At 43.6% G+C, this 22,342-nt stretch overlaps 2 protein-coding genes across 28 annotated transcripts in view; both read right to left on the bottom strand.

Moving 5' to 3' along the window:
• LOC133493279 (chloride anion exchanger-like) lies at nucleotides 1–16,877 on the bottom strand. Of its 5 annotated transcripts, XM_061806464.1 has the most exons (23): nucleotides 16,803–16,877; nucleotides 16,006–16,090; nucleotides 14,407–14,543; nucleotides 9,960–10,157; nucleotides 9,312–9,451; nucleotides 8,362–8,472; nucleotides 8,129–8,289; nucleotides 7,216–7,380; nucleotides 6,984–7,136; nucleotides 6,726–6,808; nucleotides 6,250–6,397; nucleotides 6,058–6,171; nucleotides 5,892–5,969; nucleotides 5,728–5,823; nucleotides 5,549–5,655; nucleotides 4,718–4,787; nucleotides 4,551–4,643; nucleotides 4,332–4,427; nucleotides 3,579–3,809; nucleotides 3,459–3,513; nucleotides 1,811–1,956; nucleotides 1,380–1,439; nucleotides 1–577 (listed from the first exon to the last, which is right to left on the bottom strand). In XM_061806464.1, exons 4-23 carry the CDS (start codon nucleotides 10,085–10,087, stop codon nucleotides 551–553), a joined length of 2,262 nt encoding a protein of 753 aa, XP_061662448.1. In that variant the 5' UTR covers nucleotides 10,088–10,157; nucleotides 14,407–14,543; nucleotides 16,006–16,090; nucleotides 16,803–16,877; the 3' UTR covers nucleotides 1–550. The 5 variants fall into 5 exon arrangements, with proteins under 5 accessions (XP_061662448.1, XP_061662446.1, XP_061662450.1 ...); XM_061806462.1 differs by lacking the exon at nucleotides 14,407–14,543; XM_061806466.1 differs by lacking the exons at nucleotides 16,006–16,090; nucleotides 16,803–16,877 and having other exon boundaries at nucleotides 14,407–14,865.
• A 2,188-nt stretch (nucleotides 16,878–19,065) lies between these two features.
• The window catches only part of large1 (LARGE xylosyl- and glucuronyltransferase 1), a 193,164-nt gene continuing 189,887 nt past the window's right edge, over nucleotides 19,066–22,342 (bottom strand). For all 23 annotated transcript variants that reach the window (XM_061806397.1, XM_061806393.1, XM_061806392.1 and 20 more), the window contains 2 exons: nucleotides 21,815–22,010; nucleotides 19,066–20,485 (listed from right to left, as the gene is read on the bottom strand). In XM_061806397.1, the coding sequence (XP_061662381.1) occupies nucleotides 20,288–20,485; nucleotides 21,815–22,010 (394 nt within the window). In that variant the 3' untranslated portion in view covers nucleotides 19,066–20,287. The remainder of the gene's footprint in view (nucleotides 20,486–21,814; nucleotides 22,011–22,342) is intronic.

Raw genomic sequence — 22,342 nt, forward strand, 5'->3', positions numbered from 1 at the left:
TGGCCAAACAGGAGGAAATCGCCCTCTGCTGGGAAGAAGCGGCAACTGCAACAACATCCTCCGCTGAATGATTTTGCTGGTTGACCTCCGAGGTCACGAAAGACGCAGCTGGATTGTGCTGACTGGTGGCCAGGACGCTGTCTAGCAGAGTCGTCGCTTTCACCTTCCCCAATTTGAGGTGACATTTTTCCAGCCAAGAGACTACACCACACCCAGAAATTTCACAATTTCTCCAAGAAGTTCCAAAACAATTATTTTATTCCACTTACCCTGAAAATATAGAACTATGAAGCAGAAAAAAATCCATTGCAAGACATCCACGTTTTTGCTATATACAATATGAAAACAACAAATTTCCTCTTGGCACACATGTACAAGGCCTACACACTGTCAAGTCAAAAGAATTTCAGATAAGTGCACTCTGCTCAGATAAGCTCATCTTCAAAAAAATAAAACTGACATTTATACATATACCACAAAAAATAAAAATATCCTTTGGTCTGGCTGATTTTCCCCCCCCCCCCCCCCCCAATAAGTCATCATTCAGAAGTTACAACCTGGTTTCTGGAGCTGGCGCCTGCGGACAAAATAGTTTGTGTGTTATTTGTAAAGACCAATGCTTGTTACAAATAACCATTACAATAACAATAATAAACATTATGTTTTGTGATAAGCGTACTCCACATACAGTCATTTCTGGCCTACAAGCCACTACTTTTTTCCCCCCCGCATGCTTTCAACCTTGTTGTTTATGCGGCTAATTTTTGCATTTTTTCCTAACAGCCGCAAAGGGCCACTCAAGCGGAAAAGCTAACAATGAGACCGGTGGAATAGATGTGCCCAGAAAGTGACTTTTACCGGCCCTGTTAACACTGCTAGTAACACTCCACTAGCATTAGCGCTGTGCCTGTGTGTTGATGCTGTGTTACTGGCATGTCTCAGTGCAATTTACCGCCAACTTTTATTTTAACCAGTACTGGTGTTAGCACTATCGTTAGCACGGCGGCGCTAGCATTCAACTCTCTGTGCACCATCTTTCTTTGTAAAGGTCTCGTATTTCAATGAAGGCGTCTGTATGTACCAAATGGTATTTCCTTTACAAATGTACTCCGTGAGGCTTGTAACCAACACACAATTGATCATTTCAATTATAATTTATATATAACTGATGTCTACATATGTACCATTTATTCAATGACAATGTGACACAAATGTGGTTTTGGTGGTTATTTCATTCCATTTAAGTATAATGACTATATTCATTCTCATATGACACTAAATAATTTGCTAATCATTTGGATTATCCTTATTTTGTGCACGATTGCCAGCTAAGAAATAGGGAACATTACTGTGTGTGTGCACGTGTGTGCAATACATACATTTCGATCTCTGCTCCTGAGACCTCCTCCGGGATGGTGCGCCGTTACCGACGTTAGAATCTGCATGACAAACAATGCATATGCTTACACACTACTCTAAATCCCGCTGCCGCCACCACCACCACCACCAATATTTTAATACCTTTGCATAATTAACCCAAGTACACGCTGAAAACTTTCATCCTACATCTTTCAGTATTACTGTAATCCATTGCAACAACACGCACACTACTCTTAAATGTAAGAAAGATAAATACTGATTCAACTTGATTGCATTACACATGAGTGCAATAACGCCACCTTTAAGTCAAGGCATAAAAAGCCTAAAAGATCAAATACTACTACTCCGCTTAAAACCGGAGTACCACTGAAGCGTAATTCGCCACGCATTCTTCACCAAAGCGACAACAAAGCTCGGAATTTCCCGGTACCTTGTCGTAGCCGGACTTGTTTTGCCAGCGCTCGGGATGTTTGCTCAGGATGTGCAGCACGGCGTCGTGCGGCGTCAGGAAGAACATGGACGGCCCCACTTCGTCATCAAAGAAGCTGCAGTGGTGCAGTTTCTCCAGGATGTAAGCTACGGCGCCCCACACGCAAACAATCAACATATGGGCATTAAATACAACTGAGGAATGTTACATTCCACATCAGGGGTGTCAAACTCTTTTTAATCCCGCGCCACATTGACGTCATGGTTTCTCTCAGAGGGCCACTATGACCGCAAAACCATACAAATCTTTGAGCCATCATATTTACACAATGACGCTACTTCCCCCGCGACCCGACCCAGAAAAGCGGTAGATAATGGATGGATATATTAACTACTTTTGGAATTAGAAATCAACGGTGATGGCTTTTTCAACTATTCCAGCTAAATGCAGAGGGGTTGCAGCAGGAAGAGCATCCAGCATAAAACTGTCCCAAACAAAGATGCGTTCGTTTCAGATGACACGCTGTGGCGACCCCTAACGCAGGGATGAGAATTTTCCGCCGATCGGCGGATTTCCGACTTTTTCAGGCCAAAATGAGCATTCTCGAGATAAGCGCAAATCCGTTGAGAAAATTTCAGGGGGGGGAATAAGGTATCGTGCGCCCGCCTCTCGGTGGTGGGCTCCGAGCTGCAAGTTCAGCTTAGTGCTAGCACAAGCACGACGATCGTTTGCCGTTCTAACTTGTTCGGTAGTGTAAATATTTGCATTTTGCGACATAAACATTAAAACTTCTTTGCGGCAGATCACTCGATTGGACAACAGAGTTATACGGTATAACGATCCGGTCGTGTTCGTGGTTAATCGAGTTCCACCATTGCCATATACGTGTGTTCTCGGTTTTCAGAAATCGCAGTGTAATTTGTTAGTTAGCCAAGTAATGGCGCGTGGGACTCAGATAGCGCGAACTGACGGTGTGTTCCAAGTTTTACGATGCCGAAAGTGTGAGGGGAAAAAAACGATGAAGATCGAGCGAGGGCAATTGACAAGGATGCTGGAATCAAAAACTGTTTCAGGCGGGCATGGCTTGAAAAAAAGTGTAACCGTGCAGATAGGACCGAAAACGTGTCTAACCGTACGCATACAAAAAGTGGACAATCCCGGCAAAGTGCTGTGCGCTCTGTTCCGATAGGAGCAAAAAAATATCCAGGAGGACACTCAACCCCCCCCCATCGAAATCCAAATTGGTCATTCGCATCCCTGCTAACGGTACAAGCCGAAAGGAAAACAAGAAGAAGAAGTTGATGTTTAGCAACACAAAAAGCCTCATCATTTATGATATGACTATTTGAAATTTTGGTACAGATTTCAACAAAAATCATGGAAGTTAACACACGTGATTTGCCTGTGGGGGGGGGGGGGGGCACATCTGGAACCCAGGTCCTTGAGTTTGACACCCGTGTCCTAAATGACTTTTTTTTTTTCCCCCAAGTCATTCACTTTCCCAATAAATTACATTTTGACATAACGCTCTACAACTCCAACATAAATTCCCCCCCAGTTATCATCATAGTGGTTTGTCTCTTTTTTGCCTTCATGTTGCCATTTTTGATCCGGTACCTGATCCCGAAATCCCGATTGAAACACTCACCATCACAGGCCACAATGTAGACGTCCACCTCCACGCGGATGAACTCTTTGAGCGCCTACGAGCAAACGAGCACAGTACAGTGACGATGCAGCATCACACGACATCGACGTATCCACTGACCGCTTTGAGACCCTTGAGAGCGGAGACGTCCAGGAAGGAGACGGCCGCGAAGTCCAGCACCAGACTGTGCAGGTCCACCCGGGGAACAATGATGCCGGCGGGAAGCTCGCCGTTCCAGTCCACGCGGCCCGGCAGCTCCTTGAAGTCCGTGGGCAGGTCCAGTTCCTCGGCGTCGCTCTCGGCTTCCGCCGACTCCTTGACGGGGCCGCACGAGGTGTTCAGGAAGCCGTTCTGGAAGGGGGAAATATTGGATCGCGGAGCTTTCCCCACACCTTTTCCCTCCCGGCTTGAAGGCACAATAGCCGGCGCTTTACAAAACTTCACAACGTTCACCTTACAAAGACTGGGTGTAGTGCTACAACTTACTTTGGCCTAGTTGTTTTTTTTTCTGCACTTTTCAAGAACAAATCATTCCATTTTATGCTAACTCACCACCTTCATTACGCAGGAAAGCTGAGTCTGTCTAATTCCAAACTATTATCTAATCTCCACTGCAGTAAAAATTCAAGCTGTTTGAAGCTGGGAGCATTTACGACACCCACGATTGTGAAAACTATTATTATCTACATTGTCGTCGTTACACCCTGCCAGATGTTATAAATATCTTTAATCCGCCTGACGGGCCAAGGTCTCTCCCTACAGCTGTGGCGAGAGAAAGCGACGAAATAATGGGAGACAACAGGGCCCGGGTCAAATGTAAGAACTCTTTCATTGTCGCCACTGCTTTTTATACACGAACGAGGTATCGCTTACCGGCGTCCACTGCACATAACCTTTCTTTAGAAGTTTCCGGATCAAGCGCAGCGCCTTATTCCGCTTCCTCAGGATCCTCAGTGGATTAAATCCCACCTGTGGGAATTTGAACACCCACCTTAGTTTGTTATTTAGGGGACTGTGTCTTAATGTACATTTTTTTTTTCCACATTATTCCCATACGAGCCAAAAAATACAACCCATCAAAGAGAGACTTACAGCTTCCACCAGTTTGCTCCTGAAGAAATCGATATTGGCAAAGAATATTGGCGACGGGATTCGGAATATTTTCACTCCTTCCGGCTCGTATATCTGCAGGAACGAAAACATTTGGGTTTTACTACGGGAGTGTCAACCGGCGGGCAATTGTGCCGTCGCCCGCTCACGTCAAGGTAGTCCTTCCTGTCCTTGTAGATGTCAGTACTGTGGATGTTGGCCAGCACGCTGCAGCGAGGGCTGAAATTGAAAAGGTTCCAACCTTACACCACGACTATTCATTTGTGGCCAAAGCCATGTTTAATATACAAGCACTGTTTTGCCACCATCTTGTGGCATTTAAAGGCAATTACAAACCAGCACTCATTTTTCACGGCCGCCTCCACATGTGACAACTACAGTCAGCTAACTCAATTTTCGTCATCTTCAAGTTCAAATGCAGCAATAAGCAAACAAAGATGATTTACGGTCTGGGTATGGGTCCAATTCCAATTCCCGATTCTGCGCTGCAACATTAGACCGACATCCCAGAAAGGGCGCTTCACACATTGCTCCACAATTACATCAAGTCATTCATCATTCAACTCGGTTGGCACTCATATTCAGATACATTCATGTTATTTCTCAGCATGAAATACATATTCATAGATTGGACTAGCATTTAGATTTACTCCTTTACTAAGCCTTTTTGTAATCCCATTTTGTTTCTTTGCTTTCCTACATTATACCGACCAAGATGCAAACTGTGAGAGTGAAGATGACAGTAGGAAAAAGGTCATTCTATCATCATTATGATTGTATTTTCTAATATGCATCAATCAAAATAACACAATTTCTGTATTCCCATTATGTAACCCCGACCAACGGGAGATTATCAATCCTCCAGGTTGCATAGCAGCCGTTACACTTTTGATATCTTTGCTTCACAACGGCTACATATGGATCCACGCTGTTCCCCACAAACACTCAAACAAAAAAGTACTCTCCAGGCAGATACTGACAACTGAACCCTGAGGACGACGCTGAGGAGTTCCACGCCCAGACCTGCGGCCAGACCCAGATCCAACCCCAGTAGGATGGCTGCGACGCACGTGCCCAACCACACCACCTGCGCATCCACAAAGAAAATCAGATTCCAATTCGATCCGATTCCATGGACATTGTAAATCGATCGTCTTACGCAGTCCGGCTTGTCCCGCCTCCACAGGTAGGGCACCTCCCGAAACTGCATGAGCATTCCCTTCAGGTTGACGATGACCACGGCGCCCAGCACGGACTGCGGGGGAACACGGGTCAACGGATGTGACAAACTAACGGGGGGAAAACGGATGAAGGGATGCTGACCTTCGGCAGGGGGTCCAGGAGAAAACCCACCGCCAAGGTGACGGTCATCACCATGACGGCCGAGAGCAGGCCGGCTATCTGAAGAGGGCCCAATAATCAGAAGTTGATGCGTAAATCCATTAAATGACATCTGCGGTATGAATGGAGAGTGATTTTTTTGCCTCACCTGAGTTTTGCCCCCAGTACTTTCCTGCACTGCACTCCTGGACAGAGCCGTACTGGCTGCGAAAGACTTGAAAGACGCTCCGAAAATGTTGCTGACTCCAAAAGCGATCAGTTCCTGGAAACGTTTCCGTTTTCAAACACATTCACCGCATCAATAACCAAAACAAATACTAAATGACATTTTTTTACGCACCTGGTTTCCATCGATGGTGTAGTCGTGTTTCACAGAATAGACTTTAGCGACGGAGAAGGCCACGGCGAAGCCCACGATGGCCATCGGGAAGGCCTCCATGGCCGTCTCTTGGAAGATGTGCAGGTTGGGGGCCATCGGAGGCTCGTAGCTGAAAAGCCGCGTGACGCGCGCCGTTAAAACAGACTGTCAGCTGGGATGGATTTTTCAGTCGCGCTGTGGTTTTTGCTTCCTCCTTACGAACGTCTCTCGCTTTTAAAGTCATCATTGCCACATACAGGAATTACGTTAAATGTCAGCACAACAACAATGCAAATCTCTCAGGTCCCCTTTTCCAAATCCAATTCATTAACTTTTTTCATGACACATCAGTCGCATATGTGCTCATTTTGAATCAATAAAAGACCCAAAGAATGAATGCATTCTTTTCTTTTCTTTAAAAGTTCACTGGTTGTAGCGGCCCACGAAAAACATCTCACCCCTTCGGAATATGACCCACGACGTCCACGCCGTACTTGGTCCTGAAGTCGAACGCGTACGAAACGCCACACGCGATGACGGTCTGAGGAACAGATTAGCCTGTCAATGTTTACAAACATTATGTAACGATCCGAAGACATTTACTCTCGAGATGAAAGACAACTGCAGCCTCAATTAACTCCTAAATCGCGAGTCACGGTGCAGATTAGTTATCGAGTTTGTGACAGGCGGAAACGCGTTGTAAGGAGATCCCTCACCATGATGACCTCAATTGGGATGGGAACCGGCAACTTGGCTTTAAAACGGTCATTCAGCTCCTTCACCACAAAAACCACCACCATGATCACCAAAGAGATGACCACGTCGCAAACGTTGGCGGACTGGATCTTGTTGAAGATGACCTCCAAAGTCTGTGAAAGACAATTCTGCATTCAAACACACGCAGATCACAAGTTCTTTTATTTTCACATATATTTTTTCTTGTCTTACGTATATAATGGAGAGCGGTCCGCTCATTCCGGGGACTTGCAGTCCCAGCACAAACTTCAGCTGGGACACCAGGATGTGAATGGCGGCCGCGGTGGTGAAGCCCGACACCAGAGTGTCCGACAGATACATCACCACGAAGCCCACCTGCAGAATGCCCATCGCCAGCTGCCAGACGCACAAAGGTCCCCATGACTTCAAAACCAATTAACTTCTTAAAAACTAACTCCAACAGTCTGATAGCTAAGCAATTTACCAAATCAAATGATGAAATCGTTTAAACGAGTAGATGTGGTTTCAAATTGGGTAGTTCATTTCAGAGATCGTAACAGGGCCCTGCTGTGAATAGTTGGTGGGTGGCAAAATGAACCCTCATGTGATAGATAAGAAGGGGACTCAAAACGGACACCTGGGGCACACCTGCCATGAATGGGGATGGTTGGATTGAGATGCGTTTACATCAGATTAACTGAGCGTGGTTTTCCAGCTGTGGTTGGACGAGCCGCGTGAGCAATGCTCGCCTACTGAAGATGATGACATATGACATTGTGCCAAAAAGCAACACTAAGCAAAAGACGATGAGGATAGAAAGTTACTGTATTTTCCACACTATAAGGCACACCTAAAAGCCTTTTGTTTTCTCAAAAAGCAGAGTGCGCGCCTTATAATCCAGTGCGCCTTATATATGAAAAAAAAAACCTTCAAATAGGCCATTCATTGAAGGTGCGCCTTATAGTGTGGAAAATACGGTAATCGGAGTCAGCTGCAACAAAGAGGTCACTGGTTTTACAGCTGTTTCAGTTTTTTGGGGGGTCAGATGAATTGGAAAGCCCATTTTTTCAGACAAAGGTTTTTGAGACAGTTTGCCGGCTCAAAACAAAAAAATGAAGACATTCCAACGGCAAACATTTTTCACCTGCATGATGCCGACCAGGAACGTCACAGACGACGCCACCAACACTCTCTGCTCATCCTTGCTGAGCCCTTCAAAACCGGTGATGTTAGCGGCCGGGCTTTCGTCCGGTACCAGCCGGGTGACCGACGAGCCGATCATCAGGCACAGCACCGGGAAGGGACCTTCGCAAACGGCACGGGAGGGTCACGAGGTCGCCGCGCCCAACGGGGACGGGAAAAGGAGAGCGGCCTCACCCGCCGAGATGTGTCTGGACGTTCCCAGGAAAAAGTAGATGACCACGGGGAAGAAAGCGGAGAAGAGGCCGTACCAGGGTGGAAGTGAGGCCAGGAGACAGTAGGCCAAACCTACAGGATACAAAGAACATTACCCGTACCGGTTGGAGTACAAGGCTACGGTTATTCATTTCATGACCCTCGCATTTCATATCAACTTTCTCTTCTTGGAATTAATGGGAATAGCAACGACATTGCACTTTTTAAAAGATACCAAATCATGACTTGAAAAAAATACAAAGAGTTGCGACTGTTTTTTTTTTTTTTTTTTGCTTCTGTTCAAGATTATGTCACATCGTCACATTTCAGACTTCACAGATTTCAACCAGACACACACACACTGGATGGAAAATATAAATACAAAAACTGCAAAAAAAGGTTTAAGAATTATTCCCAAGTGCCTATTCTCAGTCTTCTGTCAAGAAAGACATATGAGAGGTAAAGTATGCTTGCTTCAAGTTCTTTGCCGCTTACAGATGTTTTTGACTGCAAACGTTACCCTACAGAATATCCATCCATCCATCCATTTTCTCTGCCGCTTATCCTCACGAGGGTCGCGGGGAGTGCCGGAGCCTATCCCGGCTGTCAATGGGCAGGAGGCGGGGGTACACCCTGAACTGGTTGCCAACCAATCGCAGGGCACGTAGAGACAAACAGCCGTGCTCAAAAATCACACCTAGGGGCAATTTAGAGTGTCCAATTGATGTTGCATGTTTTTGGGATGTGGAAGGAAACCGGAGTGCCTGGAGAAAACCCATCCAGGTATGGGGAGAACATGCAAACTCCACACAGGCGGGGGCGGGATTGAACCTCAGAACTGTGAGGCCAACGCTTCACCAGATGATCCACCCTGCCGAGCCTACGGAATATATCACCCCCCAAAAATACGCTACTGAACGGTTGAAACGAACCTTGCAGGACAGCGACCAGTCCCGTGCTGACGCCCGACACGATATCGCTCAGCAGCCATTCTTTGACTCGGTAGATCTTCAGCCAGCCGATGATCGGCAGGAGAGACAAAGCGACGTTTTTGGCGCGTTTGGCATCACACCTGCGACAGATAATGAAAGTTGAGTCAAAATTGGAAATATAACAAGTGCCAAAACAATCCACTGATCGGCGGACAGACACTTGTGATTTTCAAAAAATGATCAGGGAAAAATGGTGCAAAGTTCACTTGGATTATTACACACGGGTCTTATTCAAATACTCCAAGATCCTCACATTATACACGAGTGTACTGTACTAACATGCCCTTATGTCACTTGTTTTCCCAGTTCTGGTACAGTGTGATTTGTTTTGTTCTGAGAAGTGGTGTACTTCTTTTTACACTTGAACAGTGCTGTCAATATTTTTGACAGATGAGTTAAGAATATTAAAGTGGCTTTTATAGAACAAGGCATTATTTTTTTTTTATGTCTGGGGGGGGGGGGAGTCAATTTATGAAAAGAATGTGTACTGATACTGCACTGTCAAAGTACGTTCATCACCTGAAAGTAGCCGAGCAAAATCACCTCATCACGTGTCAACGCGTTCCGAAGTGCACGGCGCCGCCTTACGTGAAGTACTGCTTGACGTGGTCCAACGTGCTCTTGCGCTGCCTGTAAACCTTCTCGTGGTCCTTGGCGAACGACTCCTCCGAATACAGCGAGCGCGCCACCACGTACCGGCCGGCCCCCGCTTGCATGACTGCGGCTCACGCGACCTCCGAGGACCTGTTGTTGCTGCTGGTGGTGGTGGTGGTGGTGCTGCTGCTTCTGCCGGGATCCGTTGGAGCACAACGACAACAACTGTCAGATCACCTTTGAACACCGTCGACAACAAAGGTCCAGATGGGAGAGCGCGCACGAGGTCTGGATCACTTGTCGGATCTGATAAAGACGGAGCCATGCCAGAGAGTGCCGCTTTCTATGAATCGCTTCCTTTAAAGCCACAATAGAAAGCACCTTGACTTGATGGGGGGACAGTCCCCAATTGGAGGACATTTTCTGCCCCCCCCCCCGTCACAATATAGACTTAATGCAGTCAAAGTCATTCCTGAAAAAGTTTTTGGGGGTCGGATTTAGTGTTTCGTTTCACATTCAAGGTTATAACCTGAAATTGTGACTCTGCGTCGTATTACTAGAAGCTTTTACGGTACATTATTCATATTTTGGTTTTTTAATTAGGCTGTCCAGTTAAGCTCATATTGACCGGTTACCGTGGCAGCACACGCAGCTAGTACGTATTCTTGAGCAAACACTAACATAGTCCACAATACGCAACACTGTTGGTGTAAAATTTAATAATAATAAAAAATAATAAATGCACGTAAATAATTTATTTTAAATTTGACTTTTATTTGAAATGGTAAAGGTCTTATTCTGTGATCACAGTTGGAAAAAATGTTTTTTTTGGGAGCCCGATTATTTTAAAAAAATGCTAAACACATGAGATGACAAGAGCTCAAAAAAAGTCAACCATTGATGTTTGAATTGGACAAAAAAAGTGATAGCTTATTACTGGGCTTTCTTGAAGTTATAACAAATACAAAAAAAAAATCCTAATTCTTGAAAAAAAAAAAAATATATATATATATATATTTTTTTTTTTTTTGGGGGGGGGAGCCTCCGTATTTAAAAAAACACCTAAACACATGAGATGACAAGAGCTCATAAAAAGTAAACCATCGATGGTTGAACTGGACAAAAAAAAAAAATAATAAAATAAAATAAAAAAAGTAAGTCTATTACCTGGCTTTCTTGACGTTACCATAAGGAAAAAAATATATCAAAATTTTTAAAATATTAATAATTCATCTGATTTTGTTTTATGTTGGTTCCTAAATGATCCTCCAGTTCCGGGATGATACGCCAAATATCTTCTCGCGCTGTCACATACCTGACTGATTGCTACAAATCCAAACTCCCCACCGGCCTTTCTTCCTCTTCCTCTTCCTCCTCCTCCAGCGTTCGGATCGCAACTGTGACGGGCGGCCGTTCTGCCATCGATAAATTACGCCGCGGTCGCTACTCCCGGCTGTAATTATTAACAGTAATCACGATGGGATCCCTTGTGTTTGGATCCCTGCCTTATCCTTGACCATTGTTCTCTCCGATATCTGTCTTCGAAACTTTTCAACGGCGGCGGCCCTTTCCGCCCCTGGAGGAGGGACGGGGACGGGACAGGCCATTGTTAAGGAGTGGAAATCCAGGAGCTTTTTAAACGGGGTGGGGGCGGCGGATAGCTGCCAAAGGTCAACAACAACAACAACGCTGCGTTTGGAAATGTTACATTTAAGGCGTGGAAATGCTGCAGAAAGGGCCCCCCAAACATTGATCCCAGGGCTGACGCTGCGTTACGCCATCACATCATGTGCTGGACAGCCAAATGACATACGTACAAGCGCTTTTGACCTTACCAAAGATAAGCGTTTTCCAGCTTCTGTTTTGATTTTCGTGTGAATATGAACAAGATAAACAGATTTTCTTCACCACTAGAAAACACGCAAACACATCTAAAACCAAAGATGCTAGTAGTGACGAACGAGCCCTCGCAACACAAATTTTTTTGCGGGAAATTGCAGAAATACTCAAACTTTGACACCCACTCGGATTTAAGTCCATTGTGGGCAGAGGACAGAGCCCTGTGGTACTCCATGACTCATAAAGTACTTTCAACATAGTATTAACGCTATGTCACTATTTTTCCCATCGGTACAGATACAAATAATATTGTGGCCAGTGTGTGTGGGGGGGGGGGGGGGGGGGGGGGGTGCTCATCAGTTTCAGTGCGTTTGAGCTGGAATGCAAACACGCCCAGTAAATTGTGCGAATGACCTTACTGAGACGTCCGCCCACGATGAAGTCAGTTCACACCATTCATGCGCAAGACTGCGTGTGTGTATGAAAAAATTAAACAAAAACAAGAAAAAGCTGTGTTTTAACGGCCAGCTTTCAAATGGAGAACGTCAAATCATTTTTTTATTGTCTTTATTTTTTATTGTTTTTATGCTGTTTTAAATGTTTTCGCTCTTTGTTTTCAAACGGCTTTAATCACGTAAAGTACAATGAGTTAACTCCCGTATGAAATGCGCTATGCAAATAAATTTGCTTTGCTTTTCAGCACATTTGTGTCCGTACTGTATGATTGTCAAGATTGAATTTGGGGCAGTGCACTCTCAAATGCAGCAGATGGCACTATTTTTCATTTCTACATAAATTCAAGGCTATTTCATTCCATAACTTTTGGCATATCTGTGATTAATAAATTATTTTTCTATTGCTTTCAACATTTAGTGAGCAAACAAAATTGTTTTTACACTTGCAAAATTGGTCATTATTTATTACTCATTTATGGGAAGAGAGCAAAATTATCTTTTTTCACTTTGGTACTTTCAAGATTTCACCAGTGTATATCAATCAGTATGAGTATGACAATGTCAAAACAAAACTATTCGTTTTTTCTATTTTGTTTTCACATTTTATGACCAACAGTGCTTAACTTATTTTTACACTTCAACTGATTCAAAGTTTTGAAGCCTTTCATTTTATTTAATTTTTTTTTTTTTTTTTTTTTATAAGACTCAAAGTCGGGTCACTCAGAACCAAAACAGACTTTTCTATTAGTTGCCAGCATAAACGCGTCAGGCCATCTGTGGCGATATTTCTGTTAAAAGTAAACATTCTACATCACTTCGCGGGTATATTTCTCGCCCCTTTTCTTAAAATCAAATGGAAATAAAACATAAGGCGAGTGGGAAGCCTTGTGAAATTTCGGGCTTTTGTTCTGGAATAAACGACAGCCGCGTGACTGCTATCTGATCAACGCTGCCACTGATCGTGCAAAGGCCAGCCATTCCCGACTCGCCGTGCCAGCTGTTTCCATTATTAATAATCGTTCATAAGGATAACAACAATAAGAAAGAAATATCTAAATCCAGAGAACAAAGTCAGTCTGTCTGGCAAGCCTTCCAACGAGAGCAAAAACTTCAAATGTTATCGGAAAATTGGAAGGCCAGAGATGAAAGTACATCGGACCGCATCCGCACGTTTATTTTAGGCAAACGGCAGAACAATAATCTTTGATATTTGGGACGAGACTGCTTGTCTCCAAGTTATAACCAAGGCTATGTTTGTTAAAGCAAGAACCCAAAGAATTTCTCTCTTTTCTCATTTATATTTTTTACACGAAGACGTTCCTACACAGATTAAATGTCCTCCATTAAAAAAAAAAAAAAAAAAATGTCCACCTTCACGTTAGTGTTTATTTGTACGTGCACGACAACGTGAGTCCCTCGTGCCGTGTTTACAGAACGCACATCGTCAAGTACACTCAAATCAAAGAATGCTTGTTATGACATTAACAGCCCTATCAAAGATTTGAGGTTATTAATCTCAGACGAACTCAGCGACGTGCAGCAATTGTCTCTGACCGCTTGGCTATTAAATAATAACATCAGTTATTCATTTATTGAGAAACAATGGAGTTGCAATCGGTGCCGGGCGGATCAAGGTTTGGAACTTGCTAAAGATGGGTGGGGCATGTTCAAAAATGCATTTTGTTTTAAAAATATTTTTTTGGGGGGGTGGTATTAATAAATAAGAATAAACGTGACTAACCTAAATGTGACCTCATGTAACACGTAGCGATAAACTGATAAGTTATCTTTGCGCAGCGCAGCCGGTCTGACGGAAACCATTTCAACATACAAGATTATAAGAAACGCCAGAACCAGAAGAATCCTGACTTCTGATGATGCTTCGTACAAACTTTGAAATATGTTCCCTCGACTGACACGTGATTGTTTTTTCCCCCAAGCTGTCAATTTTGGCCCAATAAACAGCACCGTCGAGATAATGAGGACTATTAACGTGACGTAAGCTACGTGAGCATCTGTTGGGAAAGATAACGTTTACTGTCCCCATAAAAGTCGCATTTGTCTGATACACTCATTCCAAGTTCCATGGAGAAGGTTAATAATTTGGGAAGATCTTTGGTATTAGTCGCAGTTAAAATGTCACTTACTGATTCGGAAAGGTCAGCCAACTCATGTCGAGTCCGAATCAATGCCTCCCGTGTTCTGTTCGTCTGCACCAACAAGACCCGAGTGCCAAAAGTGCACCAAAAGGGCACACCAAAGCGGCAAAACGCTGGACATTTTCCTGCGGTAACGAAAGGAGAAATTGGCCGACATTTCCGACAGGGCGGCGGGTGTTAAAAGAGCCAGCGGAGGGCCGCTCGGGTTCTCGCTCGGCGGGTGCAGCGCTCACATTTGAGAACAGAGTCAACATTGTTCCCGGCGTCGCGTGGAACGCTGTTGACACACACGCAAACACACGCACTTTGAGAGATTTCCAGGCTTGACCTCGCGGTCAAAGTGCACTTGTGCATGAGAGCTGGGGATGGAAATCAATTTGGACGGTGGGATTTTGGTGGCTTGGAAACACACTGGATGTGTTTTTTTTTTTTCATTTGTTTTTTATTTTTCACATTTTTATCATCTTTTCTACAGCTCTGGAAAACTAGACAGTAGATTTTTGATTTTTTTTAAATAAATTCAGCATGTTTGACTATAATTTACATTTCATGTTTATTCTAAAAAAGATATATAAATAAAATGACAAATCCCGTAGTCCTAATCTAAATATTTTCATTGAGACCATTTTTATTGGATGTAGCAAATGAATAATGGTTCAAATTACCCAAAACACTTTTATTTATATATATATATATATATATATATATATATATATATAAATGTCTGTGTGTAAGTTTTTTCAAATTATACTGAATAATAATTTGATTAAAGTAAATTAATTGAATTTTTCCTTTTCAGAGATACTTAAAAATATACAAATACATAATATATTATAAAAATTACAAATATATATAATGAAAATTATTACGACTATATATATATATATATATATATATATAATAAAAATCATTACAAATATATATAATAATACTAAATTAGATTAAGGATAATATTACCTATTTCGTATATTATATTCAAAACAATGATACTGTATGATTATTATGCCGTTTTAAAAAGTTTGGCTAAAGTACCAAACAAATGTTTCCTTGGTCTCATCTTATTTTTTCTTTTTTGGACTAATAAACATCTTTTGTTACATTTAATATGCATAATAGAAACAGCTTTCAGTACAATGCAGTTCGACACTACTGCATTCCACCATAATACACATGGACAAATTCATAACCCAAAGGATTTATTTTTTAATGTATATGCTTATATTGTGAAGACGTTTATTATCCCGACTGGTACCATCGAGTGTATATAAGGCCGTGGCGTGGCCTTATAGATTACCTTCATTTGGCCAAGTTTATCAGATTGTGAGCATGGTTCAGCAATTTGCCCGCTTTGTGCAAATCTCGCACCACATCCACAATTCTTTAAGTACACAAAGGCTACACTTTAATTCAGGCTTTTAAAAACGTTTATCGTTTCGATATAGCAACTGCAACATGGTTTTAAAATATGTTATCACTTTTAGAGTCATGGGAAGTAAGTAACTAATAACAACTCTCTTTTACTTTTTGTATCAAACATCTAATTCAATATGGAATTGCATTCAAATGTATTTATGCACAAATACTTACAGGAGGTGAGCTTGATGAAATTCTTTGGATGGAAATTGCTGGAATACTACAGACGCCGCGAAGAATAGTAGACGTCATTTGCGGTCTGCGGTTTTGGATCAGAAATAAAAATTTCAATATATATATACAAATCAAATGTTGGGTTAATTTCACTGCGCAACTAAATGCACTTATAGAAAATGTACATAAAATGAACACTAGGTGTCAGTACAGTACCAAGTTTTAACGCGACAGCTGCTGATGAACTTCCAAGTGATACAAATATTCATCATAAGGTGCATTTACTATGCATGTCACACATTTCTTGATTTTTTTTCCCTTCTTTTTCACAAATGAGTGGAAGTGTTCAGGTTTTGCGAACCGGAGGCTGCACTTGTACTCAAAACGGAGCGTTGCGGGCGCTCCCAACAAACCAGATTTTGGTTCCTCTGGAGAGCGCTAACGAAATCCACAGTGATTAGCGTTTGATGAGCGACTTCAAACCGCAGCTGGCCCGGAGCGGGGATGGCAGGCGGGGGGGGGGGGGGGGGGGGTAGAGGGGGTCTATTGTGGGCACCCGAGACCACCGCATTTTAAACAGATGTGACGTGCACTCTTTAAAACAATTAAAATAAGCCTGAGAACTAAACTAATTATTACTTGACTTTCTTCTGGTTCTGGAAGCTTTATGTTCTAATGCTACAAAGACTGGGAAAGACTTCTGAATATTTTTGAACATTTCTGCATGTTAAGATTTGGGGAAATGCGTTTAAAAGCAAGATTAAAAGAATTTGGTGTGTTCGTAATGCAGCCCTGACCTCACGGATGATCTTCTCGATGAACACACAACAAACTGCAGCACTTTCTTTCCTCTGTGTATTTCTTTGCTTCTGTGTAAAAGATAACAGCTAGATTAGCATTAAAAAAGGTCTAAATACAAAGACAATTGTGATGATAAACTGTCTAGGAACAAAAAGGCAAAACCAGATTACTGCGCGCGACACAATCGTGCTCATCTTCACGCTAAATGACACACTTCAGGAAATTATGGTAATCTGGCAGTCCAGGTTGGAATCATGATCACGCTAATCCTGATTGAGTTATTTGAGCAGACTAATTTTTTAATTCGTCATCTGTGTCGTAGACAAGGTTTGGAACACAATGGAACTCAAACTCGCTTTCATAAGAAGCCCTGCCACTGTCTAAAATGACCTCAAATTTGCCAATTTGCACTAAAAGCGCTGACATTTGGCCACACAGCCCAAAGCAATGACTCCAGTTTCACCAAAAACAAAAGAAAATACATTCTCAGATGTGACTGATGGAAACGCCCTGAAAATGGAAATTTATTGGGAGACCTTGGTGCCCTCCAGCAGTGTGGGCATTGTGATTTCCAAGGAATGTTGCAGAAGTGACCACTTGCAGTGATATACCGCTGTCGCGATGGCTGTTGTTGTACCCATTGTTCTCTTGTCCCTTTTGCATATTTTTAATGATCTTTTCCTACCTTGTGAAATCATTATTATACAGTGAAGAAATTACGTATTTAAACACCCTGCTATACCACAAGTTCTCCCACTTTGAAATCATGGAGGGGTCTGAAATTTTCATCGTAGGCGCATGTCCACTGTGAGAGAGATCATCTAAAAAGAAAAATCCAGAAATCACAATGTATGATTTTTTAACGATTTGTGTGATACAGCTGCTATTAAGTATTTGAACACCTGAGAAAACCAATGTTAATATTTGGTACAGTAGCCTTTGTTTGCAATTACAGAGCTCAAACGTTTCCTGGAGTTGTTCACCAGGTTTGCACACACTGCAGGAGGGATTTTCGCCCACTCCTCCATACAGATCTTCTCCAGATCAGACAGGCTTCTGAGAAACACAGAGTTTCAGCTCCCTCCAAAGATTTTCTTTGGGATTTAGGTCTGGAGACTGGCTAGGCCACGCCAGAACCTCGATATGCTTCTTACGGAGCCACTCCTTGGTTTTCCTGGCTGTGTGCTTCGGGTCATGGTCATGTTGAAAGACCCACCCATGACCCATCTTGAATGCTCTGACTGAGGGAAAGAGGTTGTTCCCCAAAATCCCACAACACATGGCCGCAGTCATCCTCTCCTTAATACAGTGCAGTCGTCATGTCCCATGTGCAGAAAATCACCCCCCAAAGCATGATGCTACCTCCCCATGCTTCACAGTAGGGATGGTGTTCTTGGGATGGAACTCATCAGTCGTCTTCCTCCAAACACAGTTCGTGGAATTATGACCAAAAAGTTCCACTTTGTTCTCATCCGACCACAAAACTTTCTCCCATGACTCCGACGCGGCTGTATCACACAAATAAATCGTGAAAAAAAAAAAAAAAAAAAATCATACATTGTGATTTATGGATTTTTTTTTCTAGATTATCTCTCTCAACATGCAACTGTGCTGCAAATTTCAGACTCCTCCAAAAAAATGAGATGTTTCACAAGGGTGTTTTCGACTGCATCCATTCAACACTTAATCGGCCGCCAGCTAGCTTGCGGATCCCAAAATCTTGGCGACCCCTGACCTACTCGAAGAAAATAACCCATTTCAAAAGCACTTGATAACACCTTAGAGGAACTCCTGGAAGCGGCCCCGCATATTGAAACCAAAAATCATCATAAATAAGAGGAAAAGGTTGCCCGCCCCCCTGGCTTCTCTTCAAGAGACTCTGCTACAAGAAGCGGTGTTGCGGGACTTAATATCTTAAAAGATTGTTACAGTAAAGGGACAGCCCTGCTGGGGGGCACCGTCGTGCACTGGGGAGCTGACGAAATGGGCCGACTTCTAAATATAACGTTCTTATATAGGGGCTGCGCTTTGAGGGCCGTGAATAGCAAATTAACGGCTGAGCTCCCCGTCGCAAAGGGCCCATCAAGTGGGTCAAAAAACAGCCAGAAACGCTCGAAATCCCGCTACGGCTTGCATCATGCGTGAGGGTGTCACACAATCCACGCTATTTGGAGATTCCCATCGTCCAAAGAGGCGAGCGGGAAGCGTTTTCGAGAGTGTTGCCATGACGACGGTGAGAAATTTTCAAAGGCGAGCGGGTGTTTGACACTTTTACTTTATTCAGGTAGCAGCATCAGTCAGCCCTCCCGTCGTCCACATCGCGCATACGCAAACTCACTCTCTCTCGCTAACACACGCACGCACAACGTTCCATACATGAACGCACACAACAGCTCTTCCGCACTTTTCTTTTTGGGAGAGCGACAGGAAATGGGGGGAGACAGTGGCCTCTAGTTTCACAACAGTAGAAATAAAATAAATACTAAACTGAGTCAACAACAAATACACTCAAAAATGTGCTCACACGAATTAAGTGACATGACAAGACCAAATCAAAAGCTCTAAGTGCAAAAATAAACATTTTATTCTATTAATAAAGAAACTGAGCATCATCTTACAAGATGATGGCCAAATGTAAAGACTTTACAAGTACATAGGGTTGCTTTTGTGTACTTTTATGAATCCAGACCTCATTATTTCATCTCGTGTGGGCTTCAGTAACCTTTAAAAATACATTAGATGTCCAAGGGGGGAAAAAAATAAAAAACCCAAACAAAAAACATTGCCATTAGTACTAATTTGTCATCAAACCAGAGGCAAAAGTGAAAAAGTAGGAAGGAACGTAGTACAACCGCCTTTTGTACTGAACATAGTGGCTTGTGCAGGAAATATTCACACACTCACACACTCACTCACACACACACACACACACACAACACACACACACACACACACACACACACACACACAGACATTGGAGCACGCTTACGCTGGGCGAACATTTTTCATTGCCTTCGGAGGACGGATTTTGATTTGCACCCGCAGCCGATTGGCCGGCCGGGCGCTCGATTGAATCGTCTCTATTCCCATAGATTTGTCTCGCCGCTGCGGTCCCACAATGTTTTTTTTTTTTTTGGAGTGCAGTGGTGGATCTTGGATGGGGGTCCGCACCGGGCAAATTTGTCACTTCCTTGATTTCTAGGCCCAACACGCACACCTGCACGTATGTTCCCAATACATCCGAACGCCCGGACCCATCCCAGTAGGGGGGGTGACTATTTCCCGGATCCGACAGCTCCGATCCGTACACTTAAGTTCCAAATTTTTTGAAGGAGGTCCAAGTCAGGTCCGCTCGCCTCACGAGGGCCATCTTTCCTGCGCCGTTCCTCATACCCTCGCACCCCCCCCCCCCCCCAACTTCAATAGCTTCCCGAGTCATTACGGTCACTCACGGCTCGGGGGACGCGAGGGCCCGCAGTGGCTAGCTGTTGTTCTCGGCCGTCATATACTTAAGAGCGGCGAAGCCGTAGCGCCGCGACATGTTCTGCTGGAACTCCTCCTTGAGGGTCTTCAGGCAGACCCGGTACTGCTTGTTGGAGCGGAACTTGGTGATGTCGAAGCTGGGCGCGTGGGGCATGTGGATCATGTACGCGTTGGGGAGGACCACAAATTCGTATTCCTGTAGCCAGAGGGGGAGGGAGGGGGGGATAAGAACACGGTTTTAACCTCTTCGAAGCAACTAATAGAGGTCATCCATCCATTTTCGGTGATGCTCGCCCTCACGAGGGCTGGAACTGAACCCAGCTGATGTGGGCCAGACTGCTTTGGAAAGCGGGTGGAGTTCCAGAGGAACCGGACTCTTTCATTTACTTGGGCAAAACGTTCTATTAAGCTAACATTATTGGAATTGACAATTTTCCCAATGGCATTCATTAAATAGAAAGAATTTTTGCACTTTTGCCAACAAGTCCTTGCGCCTGCCATCAAATACAGACAAAAATCTGCTGTACAACTTTTCTTTACGACTAATTTTAATCCGTTAGAACGCAGGTGTCAAACTCAAGGCCCGGGGGGGCCAGATGTGACCCGCCACATGATTTCAAGGCAAATCATGCGTATCAGCTTCCATGATTATTGCTCAAATCTGTACCAAAGATTTCAAATGATCATAAATGATAACGTTGAGCTATTGCAAGCCTTTTTCTGTTACCAAACATCAACAAGAGTTGAAAAACCCACGTACCCTTGATTTCTAGCTGATAACTTTAATGTGTAAATATGATGGGTCAATTCAAGATTTTCATGGTTTCAGCCATAATGGCCCTCTGACAGAAACCGTAACTACAATGTGCCACGATATAACAATGATTTTGACACCCCTGTGTTACAAGATCAATTAAACACAATTTGTTTCACATTTATTACAAATTATTTTGATGCTGGATTTCATGTATTTTGTGTATAAAGTGTCATTTACTCAAACAAAATAACTGATCTATATCACCACCACTCCCACCCCCCACCCTAAAAGATAAAACAAGTACACACAGCCCCTGTGGAAAAAGTCATCACTCCAGCAACGTTATATGAAAGTGGTATTTCGCTCGGCAGGAAGCTGACCCCCCGCAGGGGTCAAACTGCTAACAAAAGAGGGACAATACATCGTAGATTGTTGTATTTGTGTTTGGAAGGTAGCGGGCTATTTCCTAGACGCAACGGATGGGTGTTGGCGTGCTGCCATTCTGATTATCTTGGGGTTGGACTCGACCTTGACCTCCTCGTTCTTTTTAAAAACAGCCTATAATGCTTGTACATAATCAGCCGCTGAGAGAAACGTTGAGAATGTAAATAATCACATCTGGCTTTAAAGTCTGACCGCGTCTTTGTAGCGGCAGGACTGAAAGAGCCGAATAATAAATGTCAGCTGTTGATGAAAAAAAAATGCGAACTTTCCCCCCCCAAAAAAAATACTGCAGCTATGAGGGAGTGGAAGTGTGTGACCTCTGACCTGCGCGTCCAACTCCATGATGTGCGCCACCTTGTTCCAGCCGAAGCCCACGAACCGCCGGTCGTACTCGGGGCTGTCCCGCCTCACCATCACGTACGGCTCGAAGTCGGCTTCCCACTCCACCCGGTAGGGCGTGGTGGCCGTCCGCCATTTGGCAAAGTTAGTGGGCGCGTGGCCTTTGGTCCACACGTGGTACCTGGATCGGCCAAGAAAATACACATGCTTCTTCTTTTAATGGAAATCAAAATGTTCTGATCTGACTTGTCCTTGCCGCAACTTCCTGGAAGTGCTTCTAAATCCTACAAGTATTGTCATTATTTTATAACTAAGAAGCATCCTTGCAACAAACGTGTTCTGTTTATTATTTTATCATGCATTTGCTGACATCATCCTTGCCCGAATCATTCTCTTTGCGAGCGGCTGTGTGACCTGGAGTGTGACCCAGCGACACCTTGATAGGTGATGCACCCTCTTTGCTGACTTCAAAACAGACACTCCTCAACACCATAAATATGCTGTGATTCAGAA

The sequence above is a fragment of the Syngnathoides biaculeatus genome, chromosome 20 (genome assembly GCF_019802595.1).
Source record: "Syngnathoides biaculeatus isolate LvHL_M chromosome 20, ASM1980259v1, whole genome shotgun sequence".
Classification (NCBI taxonomy): domain Eukaryota; kingdom Metazoa; phylum Chordata; class Actinopteri; order Syngnathiformes; family Syngnathidae; genus Syngnathoides; species Syngnathoides biaculeatus.